Genomic DNA, 26,941 nt, shown 5'->3' on the forward strand with positions numbered 1-26,941 from the left:
CAGTGTCATGCAGAGAGTGCCTCTATACACAGTGTCATGCATAGAGTGCCTCTATATACAGTAGCAGTCAGAGAGAGTGCCTCTATATACAGTCTCATGCTGAGAATGCCTCTATAGCCAGTTGTCCCGGTAGCCCTTCCAAGAAGAGATCATTTGGATTGAGATAAATTCTCTATAAATCTGTGGTGCCGCAGCAGCCAGTGTCTGAGAGTCCAAGTGTCGTCCGCCCTCAGATCTCACACAACAAGGAGAAAGGGGATGAAGAGCAGAGGAAAGTGTAGCAGAAGCAGCTCTGCACCCTGCGCTATCGCTTCCATCAAGAACACTTAGAAAGCCAATATTAAATTATCAAAGATATATAGGTGGATTTAATTGTCTAAAATAATAATCAAAGTAAAGTATAAATCTTCACCACACACAGTGCGGCCTGTCCTGGATTTCGCAGGGTGCGGGGCCTTATCTGTGGCGGCCATGTCTCCGCTCCGCCCCGGGCCGGTGACCGCTGCTCCTCCGGGGTTTTATCTCTTCTTCACGTCTCCCAGAAACTGAAAAGAATAAAGGGAAAATAAGAAGAAAAAATCTCCACTTTTCTTAATTAAAAAAATAAAGAAATTTTAAAAAAGCAAATTTATAAAAGTCCAATCCATCAAAATATAAAATCATAAAACAAACGACGTAGTGAAACAATTACCAGTGAGCATGACCCCGGACACAGCAACAAAATAACAACGTATGGCAGCGGTCAGGAGAATGGTGGCAGCGGTCAGGAGAATGGTGGCAGCGGTCAGGAGAATGGTGGCAGCGGCTGATATTACTGCACAGAGAATGGTGAAAGCACAAAACTAAAAACACAATGGAGGAAATAGGAATTCTATTCTGTTCAGTGAATCATATGGTAAATGAACATCTACAACTGTGTGACCATGCAATGTTCCGCCTCCTCCAGCAGGGGGCCACATGTACCAATGGTGATAGAGTTGAGTCCTCCGGGGCGGCAGTGAGCGCTGGCTGCAGTGGACGCTCTAGCCTGTGCTAAGGCGCACTCTATGGTTCACTTCCGGCGGGATGCGTCAGCTGCGTGACGTCTCCTCAGCCGGTAACGTGTGCGCCCTGCTCGGAGCGAGGGTCGGTGCTGTGTTCACCCGGAACGTCTAACGTCAGGCGGGAGCTCCCAACGGCCGCAGCTACTCCTCCCTGTCCGGCAATTCCTCAGCCCGGCCTACACAGCGGACTCTCCCAGTATTCTACCCGGGTGGCCTCTGCTCCGAGCCTCACTACTCACCAGGAGAACCTCCTAACCACCGGGGTACCCCAACTGTACCTCACCGATCACTAGTGCAGCCCACCCCCCTCCTCGTCGATCACTAGTGCAGCCCACCCCCCTCCTCGTCGATCACTAGTGCAGCCCACCCCCTTCCTCGCCGATCACTAGTGCAGCCCACCCCCCTCCCTTTGTCTTTCTGCCCCCTTTACTGCTCTCGTCTCTTGGGGTGACCACTTTCCTGCTCAGAGGCGCAGCATTTGTCTCTCGCCCACAGACCATGGCCAAGTCTGGGAAAACCTTGGATTTGGAGGGGAATTGTGTCTTGTGCTGTCAGGAGCTGGACCTATTCGCTATTGGGAAATGCGACCACCCCGTCTGCTACCGCTGCTCCACCAAGATGAGGGTGCTGTGCGAGCAGAAGTACTGTGCCGTGTGCCGGGAGGAGCTGGACAAGGTGAGGTCTGACCCGGCCAGAATCAAGTCCTGGCGCTTACAGGGCTCTTACTGTGCAACTACAACCCCCAGCATTGTGTCAGGGCATATTGGGAGATGTAAGTTAGCCACACCTGGAGTGCTGCTGTTCCCGGCATGTAGACATATCAGATCACTGACTTCTTAGGGTAGAAGAAAGGAAAATTGACAGGTTGATCTTGGACTTGTCTTATGAATGAGGTATCCCTCAATCAGTAAGGTGAGGCCAGATGGGGGCGGCACTGAGCCCTGCCAGTGACCCTAAAATTTTGCTGAAAACCAATTTCTGCACCTGGAAAACCACTTGGCCATTAAGGTCGGTTCTTGCGCCTTCCGAGTGATACAGCAGTGCTGTCAATCAGTGTCGCCCAGGTGAAAAAAATACACAAACCTGGAAATATATCTACCCCTCATATGACAGTTCTGTATCACATAGCTGCAGGGTGGACAGATCCCACGTCTGTATGTACGTGGCCTTGCCCAAAGAAGTGCAGCTGAGGCCTAAGTGACTGTTCACCGATTCACTACTACTGACCTTTCTCCTGTGAGTCACCGGTACTGGTAGTGCTGGCCTGCTGCCATCCCTCCCATCCCCACTGACAGGCAGGTCCTGTCTGACGTGTTCTGTGAATCTGCCCGGGATTGTTCTTTTTTTTCACGTGATATTTTTAGAGGGTCGCATCCCCTAAACCTTCCCCCTCCGCCATATAGCCATGAGAATGAATTACCAAACTATCCCCCCGATTTATCTTTTTTTCTTTTTTTTATTGTTTTTTTTAGTAAACTTTTTCATTTGGCATTCTTATTTTTGCATTTTTTTTCTACTCCTGGACGACCCCTTCAAGAATAAAAAATATATTCAACATCACCTGTAATGCTGTAAAGTCTTTGTGCAAAAGTCTTTTTCCTTGAAGATCGTCCTGCATCTTGCCCATCCGCTCGCTGCTTTTGGATGTGGTTGGGATAATTCTCTTTTACCCATTATTAATTTGTCTCTTTTGGCCTCGTCTTTACAGGTCGTGTTTGTCAAAAAAGTTGCTCCCTTCTTGAGCATCGACACGTCCCAGATGCAAAGTGAGAGGAAACACGACATCTTCTTCAGCGATGGAAAACTCTTCTCCCTGTTCAGGTAAGTGAACTTCAAAGAGAATCTCACAGCTGAAACGGGCGGCCGCCTCCTCCCCGGGCCGGCCGCCTCCTCCCCGGGCCGGCCGCCTCCTCCCCGGGCCGGCCGGCACCGTGTGTTTGCGGCTGTGATGGGGCGTTCACACTTATTTCGTTTTCAGGCGGTTACTACAACATGAATGTCGCCTCTGCCCTGAGATGAGACCCTTCCTCGCCTTTGCTGACCTGGAACAGCACATGAGGAAACATCACGAGCTCTTCTGCTGTAAACTCTGCGTAAAGCACTTAAAGGTGAGAATATTCTCTCCCGCCATGGTGGCATTTCTACTTCCAGCCCAAATGCGAATGTCCACAGCCACAGTACATAGCTGTATAGCAGGTGAAGTAGGAAGGGACTATACCATCAGCTGCCAGAGGGTGAAGTAGACTCATTCCGGCAGCAATTCTCTTATAAAAGCCGCTTCACAAACTGCACCAATCTTCTTCAGCCTGATATTGCACGCAGCACCTGATGAGATGTTCTTTACAACACTTCCAGAATTTTACTTATGAGAGAAAGTGGTATTCACGCAAGGACCTTGCTCGGCATCGCATCCAAGGCGACCCGGAGGACACCTCTCACCGGGGTCATCCCCTTTGCAAGTTCTGCGATGAACGCTACCTGGACAATGATGAATTGCTGAAGCATTTGCGCAGGGACCACTATTTCTGCCACTTCTGTGACTCTGATGGGGCGCAGGAATACTACAGGTAGGCTATTAAGGACAGCGGTGCCAATTTAAAGGGCACCTTTTGCTTCTTTCGGGCTGCCCTTTTTATTGAAGAAGCATTGAGCACTGCAGAGTATCGGCAAAAGTGACGTCTTTTCCGCCGGTGATGTGACTTTGTATATATTTTCTGCCGTAGCGACTACTCTTTCCTGCGGGAGCACTTCCGGGACAGCCACTTTCTGTGCGAGGAGGGAAGGTGCAGCACGGAGCAGTTCACACACGCCTTTCGGACTGAAATTGACTACAAAGCACACAAGACCGCGTGCCACAGCAAGAACCGCGCCGAGGCCCGCCAGAACCGCCAGATCGATATTCAGTTCAGCTATGCACCCAGACATAATCGCAGGGCGGAGGGTAAGCGCCCACTTGTTAATATCACAGATGACTTCGTCTGATAGAAAAGTTTTTCTTCTATTTTATTGCAGTCAATGCCTTGTAATCTGGCAATATCAGGGGGCTGTGTGCTTTAGTGTCGGATATATTCTGGATTAACAAGTGTCTTAAGGAATTTCACTGTATTTTCAGATGTTCATTGCCATCAATACCAATATGTCTTGTATTTCAGGTATAGTTGGAGGGGAAGATTATGAAGAGGTGGATCGATTTAACAGGCAGGCGAGAGCAATGAGGGGGATTGCCCGGGGAGGTCAGCAGAACCGCAGGGGGAGCTGGAGGTATAAAAGGTGAGCAGTGACTGATGTCAATCAAGGAGGTTATTGAGCATCAAAAAAAAAAGCCGTATTAGGATGAGTTGTAGTTTGTCACTGTTTCTTTTACCATATAATATATATACTGGAAACTGCAAATTCCAATTGTGGAGTTGGAGGAAAAAAAAAATTCCCGCAACTCCGCCATTTTTTTTTCCTGTTTCGTTTTTCCAGCATTTATTGTGTCCCATCCCCATTAGGACATTTATTTTGTCCTATGTTGGGAAGGGTTTGAAGAAATTGAAAAAAATCTACAAACCCTTTAATTGCTTTCTTTCTTCTTGTGACTTTGCAGGGAAGAAGAAGATCGGGAAGTCGCCGCTGCCGTGCGAGCGTCTGTTGCGGCCAGAAGACAAGAAGAAATTGGAAGGAAACAAGCACATGAGAACGGCGACGGCCCGAAAAGTAGGATGGAGGAATCCAGGGACCCTGAGGAAGGACGCAAACCAAAACCCACCCCGAAATTCTCTGGCGATGCCACAGGTGACTGGGATTTTTTTTTTTTTTTATGCATTCTCGGCATCGGAACATTTGTCTTAACAATCTTTTTCTTAGGTCCAAAGGAGTTAAATATGACATCAAACAACTCAAACGGGGTACTGAAGCCAGAGGATTTCCCTGCTTTTGGCTCCGCTGTGGCTGTACCACTGAGGTATGAACATTAGTGATGATTGAGTGTGTTCTATTAACCCTTTTGGCAAACACGCTTGGTTGCTCGCCGATAATTTTGGCATGCTTGGCATCTTTTAGTGTCGCCGCGCCTGCAAGTGTCATGGCTGTCTGACAGGCAATCTCTGCATGTGTCACAGCTGTCAAGCAGCCATGACACTTGCGGTCTCGTCGACATTAAAAGAAATGCGGAGCACGCCAAAATACTCGGCGAGCACCCGAGCGTGCTCGTCGAAGGGGTTAATAGAACACGCTCGATCATCACTACTGAGCATCTTTTAAGGAGAGTTAACCTATTCCGATGCTGAGGAGTGTGGGATTTCCTTTTTCCTCTTCCGCCCTGTAGAGTCTGCTGTAGGTGCTCCTCCTCTCTACAGTGATACACAGCCCTTTCATGCAGACTCTGCTGCGAGTTCTCTTCCTCCCTGTCTATTGTCTGCAGACTTTTGTGCTATCTTCCCTCTCCAGGCTCTGCTCTGCTTTGTACATCCTCCTCGTTTCTGCTATGTAACACTGACACAACCAAGAGCAATGTGAGCCAGAAGCAACAGCACAGCCAGTTATGTATGAGTGCTGCACAGACTCTACATTGTCATTTTTAATGAATGTTTCCTTACTGTGTCTAGGAAACGAACAGAAAAAAAGCAAAAGATTTTGCTGTGAATCTTTGACATGTCTTTCTTAAGGGGACTATCCTACGATTACAGCTCACCCTACATAGGTGATATGTGCCTGACATGATGAGGCTCCTACCGAGCACGACAGCCGGGGTCCCGTGTACCCCATTTGAATGGAGCAATGGATGATGGCGATCACTGAGCACAGCGCTTGATCTTCATCAGTCCCATACACAACGAAAGGATTGGCAGAGCACATGCTTGACTGCATTCTTTCCAAGGGATCGTTCTCCTTTTAAGAGTTTCATTTCTTTTCATTGCAGTGCTCCAAAACCACCTACTGCCAAACTGAAGGAAGAAGACTTTCCCAGCCTGTCCTCCACCTCTTCCTCGGCATCAGCCTTCCCCGCTGGGCTGTCATACACTTCATCTGCCCGGTCCTCTAATGCCTTCCATGAGGAGGATTTCCCAGCCTTGGTGTCCAACCTAAGAATCGGTAAACCACTATCTGCTGTCACCTCCGCTTGGACAACAACTTCTAAAAGTAGCACAAAGGCCTCTACTCCTACTGCCACCACTCCAAGCAAAGAATCCAAAAAAGCCGCCTTGCCGAACTTCCCAAAAGGCTCCAACAAGAAAATGCAGAAGCCTCCCTCCTTATCAGAGGATGAAGACGACGGTACTGGGATGACGGCACAGGAATTCCGCAGCGCTCCCACCATGATCGATATCTCTAAGCTGCTGACGTCTTCGACTTCTCAGACCAGCGGGAAAGGCAACAAGAAGAAGCGGATGGGAGCAGAGAAGCCGAGCAATCCGGCCACAGGACTGAGCGCAGAAGAAAGGTCGACAAGTTCTTCTCTAAAAGAGAACGCCACGGAGATTGATCGCACCCCCACACTGCCCGCCACGTCTATCCTCAGCGATAAGTCCAATACCGTAGCAAACGGTCTCAGCGAGAAGAAGGTACCGGACAAAGGAAGTGATCTTAAAGACCCCCCTGACCTCAAGACGTTGCCCAATCCAAGTCCAAAGTACCCTGTGCAAGATGAAGATTTTCCAGCACTGGTGAACAATAATTTGCTGAGGATGCCGCCACCAGGTAAAGTGTCATCCCAGTCAATAGCGAGTGACTTATGGTTACGTTACATCACGTCGGCCTAGGCTGGTTGCACACATCAGTTTCTGCAATATATGGACCGTCCACGAGTCTCCTTAGCCTCATATATGCCTTTGAGGCTGTTGAGTGCCGGTCAGGAGACTTGTGGCTGCTCCATCCAGCATGGTCAATACTCAAACGTTTCATTGTTATCAGTCCTGACTTGTTACAACCCATTGACACTAGTAAGACGATCGATCGATGCCTTTTCTATTTTAGGGTTTTGCCCGGTAGTGACCGCCGCTCCTTTGCCTCCACCTCCGGGATTGTCGGCCTCTGTGGGGAAGCCTCCACCAGGATTCACCAATGCCTCGTCGTCCTCTCTTCCTGCTCAGCCGCACACTAAACCAGTAAAGGAGTGAGTGACTGTGCTTAGACTTTTTTGTTTATTCCCCCTGATTTTTATGACACTAAGCCACTCAATCCCAATCCGGATGGTCCAAGTATGATATTACTCGGATTGCTGGAAATGGTGCGGTCGTCCATGCCTACCCATAACACAGCCTTTTTGGTTTCTTACTTTTCAAAGGGCCTCGTTCTGCACCAGGACGTACCTGGTACCTGAAAACTTCCAGCAGAGAAACATTCATCTGATCAACTCCATCAAAGATTATCTGCACAGCGACGAGTCCAAGTTCAACGAATTTAAATCTCATTCTGGCAAATTCAGACAGGTAATGAGCAGCGCAGTGCATGCGGGCGGGGTGCAGGGCATGCGGGGTATGCCGCAGGGCGTTGTAGTTGTGATTCCCCACAGATTACACCTAATTTTTCTATTATATGGATGCTTTTTTATTTTATTTTTTTTTTTTACATTAGTTCCAAACGTCTCATGCTCTCATTTGTTTTCTTCCAGGGCTTGATATCAGCGTCTGAGTATTACAAAAGCTGCCGTCAGCTTCTCGGGGAGAACTTCAATCTGATATTCAACGAGCTCTTGGTGCTTCTTCCGGACAACGGCAAACAGCAGGAGCTGCTCTCTGCCCACCAAGAGCTGCGAATAGAACAAAGACAAAGCTCGAACAAGTCCAAGAAGAGCAAGAAAGCCGCATGGAAAACGGACTCCAGCTCCCCCGAACTGGACTACTCCACCTGTCCCACCTGCAGCCAAGTGCTGGCCCCCCAGGACGTTGCGTATCACAAGACATTGCACCTTGAAGACAATGACTTCCCCTCCCTCCAGGCCATCAGCCGGATCATCACTTAGGCTTCGGGGGACGTCACCCAGGTTTTGGGTCTGCACTTATCAAAAGGAAAGAGAAATGAATAAAAATAAATGCACCAAAAATAGTTAAAAAGCGGAAATCTGGACGGCAAAAAAATGTCTGCCCGGTGATAATAAAGCAAATTATTACGATGCTCTGCGTGGCCAAATATATGATGACATCGCCGAGTGCAGAGGGCAACTGAGTCGGTGCCACCCTCTGGAGAGCCGGCCGGGCTGGATCGCTGCGGCTACCACAAAGCACAGCTTCTTATACTGCGGAGTCCGCAGAGTGTTTGTGGCAATCGGGGCCATTTTTATTTTATTTTTTTTGCTTCTCTTTGGGCCCCATTCTAGTCCATTAAATCCTGGATTGGATAATCTTACGTGTGACTGGTTTTACAGGCGACGAGACAATGTTTTTTTGTTATTTTTTGTCTGCTTTTATATCCGTACGTGAGACGTCCGGGAACGTTGCCCCTTTTTAGGGATAATCCTGTGACATAAGACAATCGTTAGCTTCCCCCCTCTTTTACACCCCAGGTTCAACTGTTTCGTATTGAGAAACACAAGGGGATTAATTCACACAGCAATAAAACGCATTGGTATCGGGAAAACTTTTTTTCCATTCACCGAATGAGGAATGAAAATACGCAACATCTGAAAGTTGCAGAAGTTTACCTATAAAGTGACTCTACCGTATACGAGGTGATGTCATCGCGGTAATCGTATCATAATCGCACGCCACACCGTTCCATTCAGGATGGCAACACTTTTGAGTCTTCCCATCCTACGGGGGCAGTGTCACAACATCACTGTTGGTTTTCCCTTGATCTGCTTTGGTCTCGTCCAGGCCAATTAATCCTTAATTTATAATGACAAACTTTATTCACTTTTTTCAGTTTTAATTTCTTCTGTGGTCCGAAAATTTGCTCTCGGCGTCCCCTGATCACGCCTTTCATAGGCATTTTGGAAGGAGGCGCCTCTTGTTTTGCTTTACAACATCCGGCGCGTATTATCTGTACAGTCCGGATCTCCACAGTATTGATTCCGTGAATGTTGTACGATTGTCACCGCTGTCTGTCTCATGTCATGTGCCTTCCGGGGCAGATTAGTATTGTTTCAGCTGCTTGTGGTAGCGACGGGGTTAATGCCGCGTCATGGGGAGGATTACAAGGGTTTCTTCAGTTTCTCTTTTCAAGCAAGAACTTAATGTATTATGTGCACAGGGGGCAGGGGAGACTGCCCGACAGATACCAGACTGCATTGGTCAAATAAAAAAAAATAAAAAAAAGACGCTTGATTGCCGACTCTTTTTATGGCTGCAGTAATACTGAACGGTCACTAGGTGGCGCTGGGCCATATTATGTATAGTGGAAATAAACCCCAATGTACAGGAAAAGGCCTAATAACTCATAACAATCTGCCGCCTTCCTGTCTGTCGTTTAAGAGAATTTCACTGTATGTTACATATGTGGATCGGAGCTTGTCATTGTGTCGTCTCTGCCAGAAAACAGCAGCGATATCTGCTGGGTATAAGGTCCATTACTCCACCAACAGCCTCCGCTCCTCAATGTCCCCAACAGGTCGTGTTACATATAGGGGGAAATAATCCCCTGTGTAATACCAAGGAAATCCTGCAACACGATCTGTAGGGGACATTGAGGACCGGCGATGAGGAGCACGATCCACTACTCCTACCATCTATCCTCCTTCCCTGCCCTCTACTATTCTCTTCTGCTACTATACCTGCCCGCTTCTCCACCCTCCATTTATACCATCTACGCTAATACTACCTTCTGCTTTTCACCATTACCCTCTACCTCTGTACTTTTACTGCTCCCACCATTTATCTCTACATAAGCCCGAAACCTCAACTCTTTTTTTTTTTAATACCTTTTATTTTTTTACTTTTTCTCTCTACCTCCAAAGTCTACCTCTACTGTCGACCTCTCCTATATTTACCCTACACACCTCCTCTTACCCTCTGCCCTTTTACTCCTATTCTCTACCTCTATCCTTACCCTCTACCTCTAACCCTACCACTCCTAAATCTCTACTCTCTAGTTTTCAACTTTCTCTACTCCTATCCCCCTTACGACAACTTTACCTTTACTCATACCTTATACCACTAATTTTTACTCCTCCTCTCTACCACTACTATGTATCTTTATCCTCTACTCCTACACTATACTACTACGATCTCACTAAGGTTTACCTCTACTCCTACGCTCTACCTCTACTCCTACACTCTACCTCTACTACGCTCTACCTCTACTCCTACGCTCTGCCACTACCCTCTACTCCTACGCTCTGCCACTACCCTCTACTCCTACGCTCTGCCACTACCCTCTACTCCTACGCTCTGCCACTACCCTCTACTCCTACGCTCTGCCACTACCCTCTACTCCTACGCTCTGCCACTACCCTCTACTCCTACGCTCTGCCACTACCCTCTACTCCTACGCTCTGCCACTACCCTCTACTCCTACGCTCTGCCACTACCCTCTGCTCCTACGCTCTGCCACTACCCTCTGCTCCTACGCTCTGCCACTACCCTCTGCTCCTACGCTCTGCCACTACCCTCTGCTCCTACGCTCTGCCACTACCCTCTGCTCCTACGCTCTGCCACTACCCTCTGCTCCTACGCTCTGCCACTACCCTCTGCTCCTACGCTCTGCCACTACCCTCTGCTCCTACGCTCTGCCACTACCCTCTGCTCCTACGCTCTGCCACTACCCTCTGCTCCTACGCTCTGCCACTACCCTCTGCTCCTACGCTCTGCCACTACCCTCTGCTCCTACGCTCTGCCACTACCCTCTGCTCCTACGCTCTGCCACTACCCTCTGCTCCTACGCTCTGCCACTACCCTCTGCTCCTACGCTCTGCCACTACCCTCTGCTCCTACGCTCTGCCACTACCCTCTACTCCTACGCTCTGCCACTACCCTTTACCTCTACTCCTACGCTCTGCCACTACCCTCTATCGCTACGCTCTGCCACTACCCTCTATCGCTACGCTCTGCCACTACCCTCTACTCCTACGCTCTGCCACTACCCTCTACTCCTACGCTTTGCCACTACCCTCTACCTCTACTCCTACGCTCTGCCACTACCCTCTATCGCTACGCTCTGCCACTACCCTCTGCTCCTACGCTCTGCCACTACCCTCTGCTCCTACGCTCTGCCACTACCCTCTGCTCCTACGCTCTGCCACTACCCTCTGCTCCTACGCTCTGCCACTACCCTCTACTCCTACGCTCTGCCACTACCCTCTACTCCTACGCTCTGCCACTACCCTCTACTCCTACGCTTTGCCACTACCCTCTACCTCTACTCCTACGCTCTGCCACTACCCTCTATCGCTACGCTCTGCCACTACCCTCTACTCCTACGCTCTGCCACTACCCTCTACTCCTACGCTTTGCCACTACCCTCTACCTCTACTCCTACGCTCTGCCACTACCCTCTATCGCTACGCTCTGCCACTACCCTCTGCTCCTACGCTCTGCCACTACCCTCTGCTCCTACGCTCTGCCACTACCCTCTGCTCCTACGCTCTGCCACTACCCTCTGCTCCTACGCTCTGCCACTACCCTCTGCTCCTACGCTCTGCCACTACCCTCTGCCACTACGCTCTGCTCCTACGCTCTGCCACTACCCTCTGCTCCTACGCTCTGCCACTACCCTCTGCTCCTACGCTCTGCCACTACCCTCTACTCCTATGCTTTGCCACTACCCTCTACCTCTACGCTCTGCCACTACCCTCTATCGCTACGCTCTGCCACTACCCACTATCACTATGCTCTGCCACTACCCACTATCACTATGCTCTGCCACTACCCACTATCACTATGCTCTGCCACTACCCACTATCACTATGCTCTGCCACTACCCACTATCACTATGCTCTACCACTACCCACTATCACTATGCTCTACCCTCTACCACTACCCTCTACCACTATGCTCTACCACTACCCTCTATCACTATGCTCTACCACTACCCTCTATCACTATGCTCTACCACTACCCTCTACTCCTACGCTCTGCCACTACCCTCTACTCCTACGCTCTGCCACTACCCTCTATCACTATGCTTTACCTCTACTCTTACGCTCTACCTCTACTACGCTCTGCCACTACCCTCTATCACTATGCTCTACCACTACCCACTATCACTATGCTCTACCACTACCCTTTATCACTATGCTCTACCACTACCCTCTATCACTACGCTCTACCACTACCCTCTATCACTATGCTCTACCACTACCCTCTATCACTATGCTCTACCACTACCCTCTATCACTATGCTCTACCACTACCCTCTATCACTATGCTCTACCACTACCCTCTATCACTATGCTCTACCACTACCCTCTATCACTATGCTCTACCACTACCCTCTATCACTATGCTCTACCACTACCCTCTATCACTATGCTCTACCACTACCCTCTATCACTATGCTCTACCACTACCCTCTATCACTATGCTCTACCACTACCCTCTATCACTATGCTCTACCACTACCCTCTATCACTATGCTCTACCACTACCCTCTATCACTATGCTCTACCACTACCCTCTATCACTATGCTCTACCACTACCCTCTATCACTATGCTCTACCACTACCCTCTATCACTATGCTCTACCACTACCCTCTATCACTATGCTCTACCACTACCCTCTATCACTATGCTCTACCACTACCCTCTATCACTATGCTCTACCACTACCCTCTATCACTATGCTCTACCACTACCCTCTATCACTATGCTCTACCACTACCCTCTATCACTATGCTCTACCACTACCCTCTATCACTATGCTCTACCACTACCCTCTATCACTATGCTCTACCACTACCCTCTATCACTATGCTCTACCACTACCCTCTATCACTATGCTCTACCACTACCCTCTATCACTATGCTCTACCACTACCCTCTATCACTATGCTCTACCACTACCCTCTATCACTATGCTCTACCACTACCCTCTATCACTATGCTCTACCACTACCCTCTATCACTATGCTCTACCACTACCCTCTATCACTATGCTCTACCACTACCCTCTATCACTATGCTCTACCACTACCCTCTATCACTATGCTCTACCACTACCCTCTATCACTATGCTCTACCACTACCCTCTATCACTATGCTCTACCACTACCCTCTATCACTATGCTCTACCACTACCCTCTATCACTATGCTCTACCACTACCCTCTATCACTATGCTCTACCACTACCCTCTATCACTATGCTCTACCACTACCCTCTATCACTATGCTCTACCACTACCCTCTATCACTATGCTCTACCACTACCCTCTATCACTATGCTCTACCACTACCCTCTATCACTATGCTCTACCACTACCCTCTATCACTATGCTCTACCACTACCCTCTATCACTATGCTCTACCACTACCCTCTATCACTATGCTCTACCACTACCCTCTATCACTATGCTCTACCACTACCCTCTATCACTATGCTCTACCACTACCCTCTATCACTATGCTCTACCACTACCCTCTATCACTATGCTCTACCACTACCCTCTATCACTATGCTCTACCACTACCCTCTATCACTATGCTCTACCACTACCCTCTATCACTATGCTCTACCACTACCCTCTATCACTATGCTCTACCACTACCCTCTATCACTATGCTCTACCACTACCCTCTATCACTATGCTCTACCACTACCCTCTATCACTATGCTCTACCACTACCCTCTATCACTATGCTCTACCACTACCCTCTATCACTATGCTCTACCACTACCCTCTATCACTATGCTCTACCACTACCCTCTATCACTATGCTCTACCACTACCCTCTATCACTATGCTCTACCACTACCCTCTATCACTATGCTCTACCACTACCCTCTATCACTATGCTCTACCACTACCCTCTATCACTATGCTCTACCACTACCCTCTATCACTATGCTCTACCACTACCCTCTATCACTATGCTCTACCACTACCCTCTATCACTATGCTCTACCACTACCCTCTATCACTATGCTCTACCACTACCCTCTATCACTATGCTCTACCACTACCCTCTATCACTATGCTCTACCACTACCCTCTATCACTATGCTCTACCACTACCCTCTATCACTATGCTCTACCACTACCCTCTATCACTATGCTCTACCACTACCCTCTATCACTATGCTCTACCACTACCCTCTATCACTATGCTCTACCACTACCCTCTATCACTATGCTCTACCACTACCCTCTATCACTATGCTCTACCACTACCCTCTATCACTATGCTCTACCACTACCCTCTATCACTATGCTCTACCACTACCCTCTATCACTATGCTCTACCACTACCCTCTATCACTATGCTCTACCACTACCCTCTATCACTATGCTCTACCACTACCCTCTATCACTATGCTCTACCACTACCCTCTATCACTATGCTCTACCACTACCCTCTATCACTATGCTCTACCACTACCCTCTATCACTATGCTCTACCACTACCCTCTATCACTATGCTCTACCACTACCCTCTGTGGGGGTCGTGATGACATTCCACTCGTCCTCCAGTCACTCCAAATTCAAACTATGAGCATGGGTCAACCATTCAAAGAATGAGTCAGGCAACAAGCTGGTTCAAACTCAGAGCACGCTCAGAAGGCTACTACAGACAACGTCCTCAGCAATGTTCTGTGTTTATTTTTTACATGCACAAATCTAAATACACTACATAATGGGAGGGGAAAGAGGTTGTCCGGGGCGGGGTAAGCCATGAAAGTCCAGTGTCTGACCACTCCTGATTGGTCCTCATCTCCTTATCTCAGTCTCTGGGCAGATATTGCAGCCGTCAGCTTATAATCTTGTTTCGTTTCTCTGAAATAAGTCTTGGCAACACTGGAACTGTCTTAGTTTAACTTTCGATTTGAGTATTACGTAGCAAGGAAAGCTTATTGTTATATGACACAAAATGGTGGTTAGTACATTAGCAAAAAAGCGTATAAAAGTTACAAAAGTATAAAAGTTACAAATATATATATTCTCTTTTACCCCGACATTCCCCCCTAAACACTAAGCTTTCCCTTGCTTCGGGGCCTTTGAGACTGTCCATGTGTGGGGAGAGGGGAGGTGGATTTCTTCACCCAATCATCTTAGAAGCTGCCCCCTTATGGGACGCCCCCAAACAATTGAGCCCTACCCTAAATGACACATGGAGTTCTCCCAACTGTCCCTAAACTAAATCTCTCAATTGAACTTTATCATGGGGGGGGCTGGTCAGGCTTGTTCAAAGGAGTGTATTTCTCCATATCTTCTCTTGATTCAGAAAGGTCCCGGAGGTTGGGACAGCATTGGTTATAACTTTCCTGTATAAGGGGACTATGCAGCACAGGACCACCAGGCCCAATACTAATAGACCTCCCATTACTAGACAAACTTGTTGGAGGAATCCCTTGAGCCCTCCCAACCAACTTGAGAAAAAGGAGGTATCTACCCCTGTGTGGTAGCTATCTACCCTGGGACAGACAGTAAGCATATGGAAAGGATATAGAAGAAGGTAGTCATCTTTTATAGACTCGTTCTGTCTCTCTTGCAGTGGGAGACGTGAATCCAGGTGCTCTTGCCCTCAAGCTTCAGAGCCGTCGGGGTGGTGAGAAGCACAGTGTACGGTCCCTCGAACCGCGGCTGGAGGCAGTCTTTCCGGACAAACTTCTTCACATACACTAGATCGCCTGGGATGAAATCATGTACTGCATCACCTGTAGATTCTGGGAGAGAAGCAGATACTGGAGAGCGGGTGTTAGTCAATTCTCTAGACAAAGCAATCACAAATTTTACCACTCTATCATGTGTTTCAGACAACTCTTGGGGCCTAATCTCTCCTATCTTGGGTGGGGTCCCAAACAAAATTTTATAGGGAGTCAGCCTATGTTTGGCCTGAGGAGTGTGTGTGATATGATACAATACTATGGGGAGTAGGTCGGGCCAGGGGAGGGGATGATCTTGGGTCATTTTCAAGAGCTGGGTCTTGAGGGTGGAATTCATTCTCTCCACTTTGCCTGAACTGGCAGGATGGTATGGAGTGTGGAGGCCCAAATCTGTTCCCAACATGTTCCAGAGTTCTTCGTAGATATTTGCTGTGAAAGCTGGTCCTTGATCCGATTCTATGACTTGGGGAACTCCAAATCTGCAGGCAATTTCGGTGATCAGTTTCTTGGTTGTGACTTTAGCAGTCATGTTGACAACCGGGTAGGCCTCGGGCCAGGCTGAGAACATATCCACGGACTCCTATTTTCCTGCTTTAGGCATTTGGATATGGTCGACTTGTATTCTCTGCCAAGGGTAGTCTGGTTTAGCCAGGTGTTGAAGAGGGACCCGTGCCGTACACGTTGGGTTGCAGGTAGCGCAGACAGAGCAGGATTTTGAGTACGCAGTCACAGTGGAAGAGATTCCGGATGCAAAGTACAGTTTCTTGATACATGCCAAGGCTTGATTCTTTCCTCTGTGTGTAGGCCCGTGAGCCCATGCTGCCACAGCTGAGTACATGCGTCTAGGCAAGCAAGGCTTCCCATCCACTTGGTAAAGAGTCGAGTTGACCTTTGAATCTTTGCGACCTGCCAGCACAGCTCCTGCCGCTTTCCATTGCTTGACTTCTTCAGTGGGGGTCTTCCTTTGTTCCTCACACAATTTTTCTTCAGGCATCTTGACCCCCCTGGATTCCACTCGTGTCTCCGCTGGACTTGTATGGTCTTCCGCCGGCTGTTTTTTGGCTCTTGCTCTAGTGAGCGCCACAGCTACGGTTTGCAGGGTTTCTCCCATCTCTTCTTCCTTTTCCTGCCACTTTGATGACACATTCTCCACTGCTGCAGTCTTGGCTGCTTGGTCAGCTAGGTGGTTGCCCCTGGCTTCTCTGGAATCTAGTCTTCCATGAGCCTTGACCTTGATAACAGCAACCTGAATGGGTAGTTCCAGGGCCTTCATTAGGGCCTTAATCCATGAGACATGTTTCACTGGTGTACCTGCAGCTGTGATGAATCCTCTAGACTTCCACAAGAGTCCAGAATCATTGCAAATTCCATGTCCATACCTGGAATCGGTATATACATATTCGCCTTTGTTCCTGCTGCCAGGTGGCAGGCCTCTGTGAGAGCCACAAGTTCAGCCTCTTGTGCAGACATGTATGGTGGTAGAGCTTCAGCCTTGAGGACTGTTAGGTCCGTTGTGACAGCATATCCCGTGTGGAACTTCCCTTGAGGGTCTGCGAGCGGATGTGCCACCATATTCTCTGGAGCAGAAGTCTCTTCCTGCAAAATTTTTATACAATCATGAGGTTCTACCAATGGACCTTCACCCTCCTCACCTTCCCCCCTAGAAGGTGGAAGCAAAGTGGCAGGATTGATAGTCAGACATCTGGTCAGCTGACTTGTCAAGGAGGATGTGAGCAGCGTGGAACGCCTTAAGGCACGGGGGGGGCAGTTCGGGCGACAGGGTCCAGGCGGGCTGAGTAGTAGCCCAAAGGCCGATACTTATGATCATAGCGTTGTGCTAGAACTCCAGAGGCATGACCTTCCGATTCCGAGACAAAAAGGTGAAATGGCTGAGTATAGTCTGGTAAGCCCAAGGCCGGGGCAGAGACAACAGCCTGTTTAAGGCGGTCAAAACATAGTCTGTGTTGATGAGAAACACGTGGATCTTCAGCATAAAGCCAAACTGAGCCTTCATCCTTGAGACAGTCGTACAGAGATTGCATGAGCTTTGAGGCATCAGGGATCCATTGCCTGCAGTAAGTGATGAGGCCAAGGAAAGTCTGCATAGCGGAATAGGTGGTTGGGAAAGTGATATCCATGATGGCTTGTTTTCTTTCTTCAGTCAGATGTCTAGTACCTTGTGATATACAATGTCCGAGGAAAATGACCTTGGGCAGACACCATTGGACTTTGCCTTTCGAGACTTTACAGTTAGCTGAGTGAAGAAACCAGAGAAGGGATGCTGACATCTCTGGCAAATTTTCTTCAGTGCCACAGAGTAAAAGAATCATCCACATACTGTAGAAAGGTGACCTGAGGGTTCTCTTGAACCCATGGCTCCAGAATAGACTTCATAGAATGAGTGAATTGGTTAGGAGAGTTCTGGGCTCTTTGCGGAATCCTGGTCCATGTAAGCTGTGCTCCTTGAAAGGTGAAGGCAGAAAGAAACCACGAATCTTCATGTAAGGGTATACTGAAGAAGGCGTTGGCCAGATCTAACACCGTAAACAAGGTGGCCGTTGGAGGCACCTGAGACAAAAGGGTGTTTGGGTTAGGTACCACTGGAGTTTCTAAAATGGTAGCTGCATTGACGGCTCTGAGATCCTGAACCAACCGGTATCTTGGAGGCTCTCCCGGAGCGGTTTTCTTTTTTACAGGAAAGAGGGGTGTATTGCATGGAGATACACATCTGACAAGGACTCCTGATTCCAGGAGGGAAGCGACTTGGGTACCCAAACTTTGTTCTTGTGCAGCCTTGAGGGGGTATTGTGGCAACCGTGGGTACCTATGTCCAGGCTTGAGGTGTACTCGGACCGGGGGAACCTGCATGAGGCCGACGTCCTCTGGCCCACTGGACCACAGAGAGTGAGGGAACTGTGAGGTATCAAGAAGAGTGTGAGGTTGTATGGTCATCATTATGAGAGGGAAGGCTTTAAGAACACAGCGGTCTTCAGTCCCTTGTTCGGAATGAGGGTCCCGCAAAAGAAGCTCCATACCATGGTTTCCGAAGGTAATTGTTGCCTTCATCCGCTCTAAGAGATCGGCTCCCAACAGATTGATAGGGCAAGTTTCAGAGACCAAGAATCTTGTGAGTACTCCGGTGAACGGTCCTGCAGACACAGGGACTGTGAGTGGAGAGGAAATATGTTGGCCTTCCACCCCAACACAGGTGAGGGTATCCGGTGATAGGGATACAGAAGGAGGGAGCTGTGCAGAGGAAATGACAGATGTGGCCGCCTCAGTGTCCACTTGTAAAGTGACAGTCCCACAGGCGACCGTGAGATGCGTAGCCGGGAAAGTGGACACTGGTTGACCGAGCCGTCAATGGCGTGGATGAGATGGTTCACGGGAAGGTCCATGGTTGTGTGGACCGTCATGAAATGAGCGGTCATGGTACTGTCTGAGGGTTGGACAGTCTCTGAGGATGTGGTCAAGGCTACCACACTCCCAACACAACATTCGTCCTTCAGAATCACGAGATTGTCTTCTGTTTCTAGATGGTCCCTTGTCATCTCTTCTGTCTTGTTTTCTATATGTGGGAGGAGTATCATCACCTGTGCCTTTAACCATTACCCACTTGATTCCATGTTGGTTGCCAAGGGGTGGGTAGCTTTCTTGAGCTTGATATAGCATGGCAGGTGCGGCTTTCTTCTTTGGCTTAGTATCTTTTTCCATTTTTTAGCATTGATTTTTGGAAAGCTTTAACGAAGTCCACCGCGTCGTTGAAAGAAGAAGAACGAATCTCGGGCCGTACTCTCAGGACTTCATCTCTGAGAGCGTCTTGTAGGCCATCTACTAGGGCCTGAACCTTGATGTGAAAACTGTATCCGAGATCCTCAAAATGCATGCTGAGTCTTGCAGCATATCTTTCCACAGATTCATCAGGGTCTTGTTGAACATCTTGTATAGACCCAGCTTGATCTGACAAGCGATTCTGAGCCCAGGCCTTTAACTGTTTCATGTATTCTAGGCCGGATTCATACGTACTAAGGGATCCTGCTTTTGTGGAATTCATGGCCTTTTGAAAGCTCTCCGTTTTCGGCTAAGTGAGCCTGGCATTCTGCAGCCAGAGTAGAACCAGCAGCAAGGGAAATTTTGCGAGCCAATCCTCCAACATGGCTCATACAGGTGTTTGCAGGGTTGACTATGGCCCCCACCCGATGTGTAAGGATGTCACCATAGCCTATTGACAGAGTGACAGGGCGTCCTGATGGGTCTACTAGATTCCGGGAGCGGCAGGGGTCCCAGATTTCTGAGGGGCTGGGGGGTGGGGCTCTTTCAGCAGTTGCTTGGAGCAAGGGCCGGAGTACGGGTAATGGATGTGGGGTGAAGGATGCCATAGGAGACGTATGGGGTAAAGGAGGGGGGGGGCTGGAGTATCTTGAGCCCATCCCTCATCTGGCTCCGTATCGTCTTGAGTAACAGTATGTTGGCGGAGGGAGAGCAGTCTGGCCTGAAATTCTGGGGAGTTGAGGAGGATATCCCCAGGGTTGTGGGTGACTCCCATAGGAAACAGGGGAAGCGTCTCAGCATCGTGGACTGGAGCAGAGGGTGTCACATTAGTTTCAGATGGGTGCTCTGGGCCTGCGGGCTTTTCCACCTGTGCTGGTGGCTGGTAATATGCACCGGACGGATCTAGTAGTGGATATAGGCCGGATTGGGGCTTTCCGGGCCTCCCACAACAAGTAAGAGGTGTAGCAAGATGGCCGTTGGAGGGAGGAGGTGGGAGTGGGGGTGGGATTATTCTTGGAGGCAGGCTGGGCTTCGTGCCATGGGCGGCCCGCCCAGAGTGGGTTTTGCTCTCCACACACCCGACACGTCCACCCTTCCGGTGATTTGGCGTCGGCGCCATTATAGGGTGGTGACTGAGGGCTCAGTGTAGTGACAGGCATCAAAGGTGCAACGGCCATTTTGGGGGCACATAACAAATCACATTCTGCAGCTTTCATGTATCCGAACAAAGGCTCGGCATTCTCTGTTCCCCCCTGCACCATCTACTCTAAGATGTGCATGAGCCTGGTGTAGAAATCCTCACCCAACTTTCCCAACTTCTGTGTAACACATTCATTCTACACTGAAAACTAAAGCCTGCCTGTACTGGATAAGCTTATCATGTTATACAAATTCCTAACATTCTTCTTGCCTTCTTGCCTTCCCGTAACTCCACTAATTGGCTTAACTCCCACAGCAGCATTCCGCAACTTACGAGATCTTTCAAATTTGAATATACTCAACATTTTCTTATAGAATGCAATGATCTGTCGCGACTCAGATCACTGGTGCAGTCCACAGGTCGCCATTCCTCAGTGTAGAGCACACCTCAATACACTGATGAGATAGAGAGACACCTCAATCTAACTCCTTTCCTAGCCTTGAATGGCGACTTTACAGTGCGACTCACCACGGCACCCTGACTACAGGTCACCACCCGTCAGTGTAGAGACACCTCGATACACTGATGAGATAGAGAGACACCTCAATCTATCTCCTTTCCTACCACGGCACCACCCGACAGTGTAGAGACACCTCAATACACTGTTGAGATAGAGACACACCTCAATCTATCTGCTTTCCTACCACGGTACCACCCGACAGTGTAGAGACACCTCAATACACTGTTTCCTAACCTTGACTTTACAGCAGTCTCTGTGTTAGACGAAGAGCACTCCTCAATTCGTCACAGATCCTTTCTCCCTTACACTACAATTCAGGAATGCTTTGAAACTTCGACTATCAGTTACGGGAGGCAGCTATCTAAGAAAAGTACAGTGACCGGGGGAGGAGGAGGTGGTGTGCACACGAGCACGCGCAGGCATGCGACGTCACTCGGTTTAACACTTGCTGGTTCAGGACGTGGTGCGGGACGCCTGAGGTCTCACCACTCGACCGGTCACCCACCCAGATCCATCCTGACAATCCCACAGGAACCGCTGCGGCTGACACACAGGCAAGTGAGACATATAAAATACATCTCAACTTACCGTGTTCGATGGAGGTTGATCAGGCCTCAAATTCAGCCACCGCGGTCACCACCAGGGAAATCAGCAATATGGGTCCGGGAGGGCGGCGTACCGCTAGCCACGCCGCACGTTGAGCGCCATTTGTGGGGGTCGTGATGACATTCCACTCGTCCTCCAGTCACTCCAAATTCAAACTATGAGCATGGGTCAACCATTCAAAGAATGAGTCAGGCAACAAGCTGGTTCAAACTCAGAGCACGCTCAGAAGGCTACTACACACAACGTCCTCAGCAATGTTCTGTGTTTATTTTTTACATGCACAAATCTAAATACACTACATAATGGGAGGGGAAAGAGGTTGTCCGGGGCGGGGTAAGCCATGAAAGTCCAGTGTCTGACCACTCCTGATTGGTCCTCATCTCCTTATCTCAGTCTCTGGGCAGATATTGCAGCCGTCAGCTTATAATCTTGTTTCGTTTCTCTGAAATAAGTCTTGGCAACACTGGAACTGTCTTAGTTTAAGTTTCGATTTGAGTATTACGTAGCAAGGAAAGCTTATTGTTATATGACACAAAATGGTGGTTAGTACATTAGCAAAAAAGCGTATAAAAGTTACAAAAGTATAAAAGTTACAAATATATATATTCTCTTTTACCCCGACACCTCTATCACTAAGCTCTACCACTACCCTCTATCACTATGCTCTACCACTACCCTCTATCAGTATGCTCTACCACTACCCTCTATCTCTACGCTCTGCCACTACCCTCTATCACTTTGCTCTACCACTACCCTCTATCACTTTGCTCTACCACTACCCTTTATCACTATGCTCTACCACTACCCTCTATCACTATGCTCTACCACTACCCTCTATCACTATGCTCGACCACTACCCTCTATCACTATGCTCTGCCACTACCCTCTATCTCTACGCTCTGCCACTACCCTCTATCACTACACTCTGCCACCAGTCCAACGCTCTGCCACTACCCTCCACTCCTAAGCTCTACCTTTGCTCCTACGCTCTGCCACTACCCTCTACTCCTACGCTCTGCCACTACCCTCTGCTCCTACGCTCTGCCACTACCCTCTATCACTACGCTCTGCCACTACCCTCTATCACTACGCTCTGCCACTACCCTCTATCACTATGCTCTACCACTACCCTCTATCACTACGCTCTGCCACTACCCTCTATCACTACGCTCTGCCACTACCCTCTATCACTACGCTCTTCCACTACCCTCTATCACTACGCTCTTCCACTACCCTCTATCACTATGCTCTTCCACTACCCTCTATCACTACGCTCTTCCACTACCCTCTATCACTACGCTCTTCCACTACCCTCTATCACTACGCTCTGCCACTACCCTCTATCACTACGCTCTGCCACTACCCTCTATCACTACGCTTTGCCACTACCCTCTATCACTATTCTCTGCCACTACCCTCTACTCCTATGCTCTACCTCTATTCCTACGCTCTGCCTCTATCACTACGCTCTACCACTACCCTCTACTCCGCTCTACCTCTACTCCTACGCTCTGCCACTACCTTCTATCACTACGCTCTGCCACTACCTTCTATCACTACGCTCTGCCACTACCTTCTATCACTACGCTCTGCCACTACCCTCTATCACTACGCTCTGCCACTACCCACTATCACTACGCTCTGCCACTACCTTCTATCACTACGCTCTGCCACTACCTTCTATCACTACCCTCTATCACTACGCTCTGCCACTACCCTCTATCACTACGCTCTGCCACCAGTCCTACGCTCTGCCACTACCCTCCACTCCTAAGCTCTACCTTTGCTCCTACGCTCTGGCACTACCCTCTATCACTATGCTCTACCACTACCCTCTATCACTATGCTCTACCACTACCCTCTATCACTATGCTCTACCACTACCCTCTATCGCTATGCTCTACCACTACCCTCTATCGCTATGCTCTACCACTACCCTCTATCGCTATGCTCTACCACTACCCTCTATCGCTATGCTCTACCACTACCCTCTATCGCTATGCTCTACCACTACCCTCTATCGCTATGCTCTACCACTACCCTCTATCGCTATGCTCTACCACTACCCTCTATCGCTATGCTCTACCACTACCCTCTATCGCTATGCTCTACCACTACCCTCTATCGCTATGCTCTACCACTACCCTCTATAACTACACTCTGCCACCAGTCCTACGCTCTGCCACTACCCTCCACTCCTAAGCTCTACCTTTGCTCCTACGCTCTGCCACTACCCACTATCACTACACTCTGCCACCAGTCCTACGCTCTGCCACTACCCTCTATTACTACGCTCTGCCACTACCCTCTATTACTACGCTCTGACACTACCCTCTATCACTACGCTCTGCCACTACCCTCTATCACTACGCTCTGCCACTACCCTCTATCACTACGCTCTGCCACTACCCTCTATCACTACGCTCTGCCACTACCCTCTATCACTACGCTCTGCCACTACCCTCTATCACTACGCTCTGCCACTACCCTCTATCACTACGCTCTGCCACTACCCTCTATCACTACGCTCTGCCACTACCCTCTATCACTACGCTCTGCCACTACCCTCTACTCCTACGTTCTGCCTTTATCACTACGCTCTGCCTCTATCACTACGCTCTGCCTCTATCACTACGCTCTGCCTCTATCACTACGCTCTGCCTCTACCCTCTATCACTGCTCTCTACCAGTATCCTCTACCTCTACTCCTATGCTCTACCTCTACTCCTACGCTCTACCTCTACTCCTACGCTCTACCTCTACTCCTACGCTCTACCTCTACTCCTACGCTCTACCTCTACTCCTACGCTCTACCTCTACTCCTACGCTCTGCCACTACCCTCTATCACTACGCTCTGCCACTACCCTCTACTCCTATGCTCTACCTCTACTCCTACGCTCTACCTCTACTCCTACGCTCTACCTCTACTCCTACGCTCTGCCACTACCCTCTATCACTACCCTCTATCGCTACGCTCTACCACTACCCTCTATCACTACGCTCTGCCACTACCCTCTATCACTACGCTCTGCCACTACCCTCTATCACTACGCTCTGCCACTACCCTCTACTCCTATGCTCTACCTCTACTCCTTCGCTCTGCCACTACCCTCTATCACTACGCTCTGCCACTACCCTCTACTCCTATGCTCTACCTCTACTCCTACGCTCTGCCACTACCCTCTATCACTACGCTCTGCCACTACCCTCTATCACTACGCTCTGCCACTACCCTCTATCACTACGCTCTGCCGCTACCCTCTATCACTACGCTCTGCCACTACCCTCTACTCCTATGCTCTACCTCTACTCCTACGCTCTGCTACTACCCTCTATCACTACGCTCTGCCACTACCCTCTACTCCTACGCTCTGCCTCTACCCTCTATCACTACGCTCTACCACTACCCTCTACTCCTATGCTCTACCTCTACTCCTACGCTCTGCCTCTACCCTCTATCACTACGCTATGCCACTACCCTCTACTCCTATGCTCTACCTCTACTCCTACGCTCTGCCACTACCCTCTATCACTACGCTCTGCCACTACCCTCTATCACTACGCTCTGCCACTACCCTCTATCACTACGCTCTGCCACTACCCTCTATCACTACGCTCTGCCACTACCCTCTATCACTACGCTCTGCCACTACCCTCTATCACTACGCTCTGCCACTACCCTCTATCACTACGCTCTGCCACTACCCTCTATCACTACGTTCCGCCACTACCCTCTATCACTACGTTCCGCCACTACCCTCTATCACTACGCTCCGCCACTACCTTCTATCACTACGCTCCGCCACTACCCTCTATCACTACGCTCCGCCACTACCCTCTATCACTACGCTCTGCCACTACCCTCTTCCACTACCCTCTATCACTACGCTCTGCCACTACCCTCTATCACTACGCTCTGCCACTACCCTCTATCACTACGCTCTGCCACTACCCTCTATCACTACGCTCTGCCACTACCCTCTATCACTACGCTCTGCCACTACCCTCTATCACTACGCTCTGCCACTACCCTCTATCACTACGCTCTGCCACTACCCTCTATCACTACGCTCTGCCACTACCCTCTATCACTACGCTCTGCCACTACCCTCTATCACTACGCTTTGCCACTACCCTCTATCACTACGCTCTGCCACTACCCTCTATCACTACGCTCTGCCACTACCCTCTATCACTACGCTCTGCCACTACCCTCTACTAATACGCTCTACCTCTATCACTTCGCTCTGCCACTACCCTCTACTCCTATGCTCTATCTCTACGCTCTGCCACTACCCTCTATCACTAAGCTCTACCACTACCCTCTACTCCTGCGCTCTACCTCTACTCCTACACTCTACCTCTACTCCTACGCTCTGCCATTACACTCAATGACTATGCTCTACCACTACCCTCTACTCCTACACTCTACCTCTACTCCTACGCTCTGCTACTACCCTCTATCACTACGCTCTGCTACTACCCTCTATCACTACGCTCTAACTCTATTCCTTCACTCTGCCACTAACCTCTATCACTACTCTCTACCTCTACCCTCTACTCCTATGCTCTACCTCTACTCCTACGCTCTGGCACTACCCTCTATCACTATGCTCTACAACTACCCTCTACTCCTACGCTCTACCTCTACTCCTACGCTCTGCCACTACCCTCTATCACTACGCTCTGCCACTACCCTCTATCACTACGCTCTGCCACTACCCTCTATCACTACGCTCTGCCACTACCCTCTATCACTACGCTCTGCCACTACCCTCTACTCCTACGTTCTGCCTTTATCACTACGCTCTGCCTCTATCACTACGCTCTGCCTCTACCCTCTATCACTGCTCTCTACCAGTATCCTCTACCTCTACTCCTACGCTCTACCTCTACTCCTACGCTCTACCTCTACTCCTACGCTCTACCTCTACTCCTACACTCTACCTCTACTCCTACGCTCTGCCACTACACTCTATGACTATGCTCTACCACTACCCTCTACTCCTACACTCTACCTCTACTCCTACGCTCTGCCACTACCCTCTACTCCTATGCTCTATCTCTACGCTCTGCCACTACCCTCTATCACTAAGCTCTACCACTACCCTCTACTCCTGCGCTCTACCTCTACTCCTACACTCTACCTCTACTCCTACGCTCTGCCATTACACTCAATGA

The 26,941-nt window shown here is 49.4% G+C and overlaps 1 protein-coding gene and 1 long non-coding RNA gene across 5 annotated transcripts; one reads left to right on the forward strand and one right to left on the reverse strand.

Moving 5' to 3' along the window:
* Positions 1-367: 367 nt before the first annotated feature.
* Positions 368-2,255, reverse strand: LOC141162357 (uncharacterized). 2 transcript variants are annotated; one of them, XR_012250764.1, is made up of 3 exons: positions 2,127-2,255; positions 692-814; positions 368-545 (listed from the first exon to the last, which is right to left on the reverse strand). It is a non-coding gene; the product is annotated as an uncharacterized lncRNA (long non-coding RNA). The 2 variants fall into 2 exon arrangements; XR_012250765.1 differs by having other exon boundaries at positions 1,831-2,255.
* Positions 1,042-8,073, forward strand: ZNF598 (zinc finger protein 598, E3 ubiquitin ligase). Of its 3 annotated transcripts, none has more exons than XM_073648397.1 (12): positions 1,042-1,718; positions 2,752-2,864; positions 3,022-3,151; positions 3,399-3,610; positions 3,767-3,984; positions 4,196-4,313; positions 4,633-4,820; positions 4,893-4,989; positions 5,947-6,725; positions 7,002-7,140; positions 7,312-7,456; positions 7,639-8,073. In XM_073648397.1, exons 1-12 carry the CDS (start codon positions 1,542-1,544, stop codon positions 7,987-7,989), a joined length of 2,667 nt encoding a protein of 888 aa, XP_073504498.1. In that variant the 5' UTR covers positions 1,042-1,541; the 3' UTR covers positions 7,990-8,073. The 3 variants fall into 3 exon arrangements, with proteins under 3 accessions (XP_073504498.1, XP_073504496.1, XP_073504497.1); XM_073648395.1 differs by having other exon boundaries at positions 1,042-1,306; positions 1,539-1,718; positions 4,633-4,989; XM_073648396.1 differs by having other exon boundaries at positions 1,043-1,096; positions 1,539-1,718; positions 4,633-4,989.
* The last annotated feature ends 18,868 nt before the right edge of the window (positions 8,074-26,941 follow it).

This window comes from Phyllobates terribilis, unplaced genomic scaffold (assembly GCF_046119375.1).
Source record: "Phyllobates terribilis strain yellow unplaced genomic scaffold, ASM4611937v1 Scaffold_9__5_contigs__length_417890890, whole genome shotgun sequence".
NCBI classification, from domain to species: Eukaryota; Metazoa; Chordata; class Amphibia; order Anura; family Dendrobatidae; genus Phyllobates; species Phyllobates terribilis.

Bases quoted from the DNA above. Each gene is read 5' to 3' on its own strand.
- ZNF598 (XM_073648395.1), top strand. From the start codon at position 1,542: ATGGCCAAGTCTGGGAAAACCTTGGATTTGGAGGGGAATTGTGTCTTG. The intron at 1,719-2,751 runs GTGAGGTCTGAC...TCGTCTTTACAG, and splicing joins GCCGGGAGGAGCTGGACAAG to GTCGTGTTTGTCAAAAAAGT. The intron at 3,152-3,398 runs GTGAGAATATTC...CAACACTTCCAG, and splicing joins TCTGCGTAAAGCACTTAAAG to AATTTTACTTATGAGAGAAA.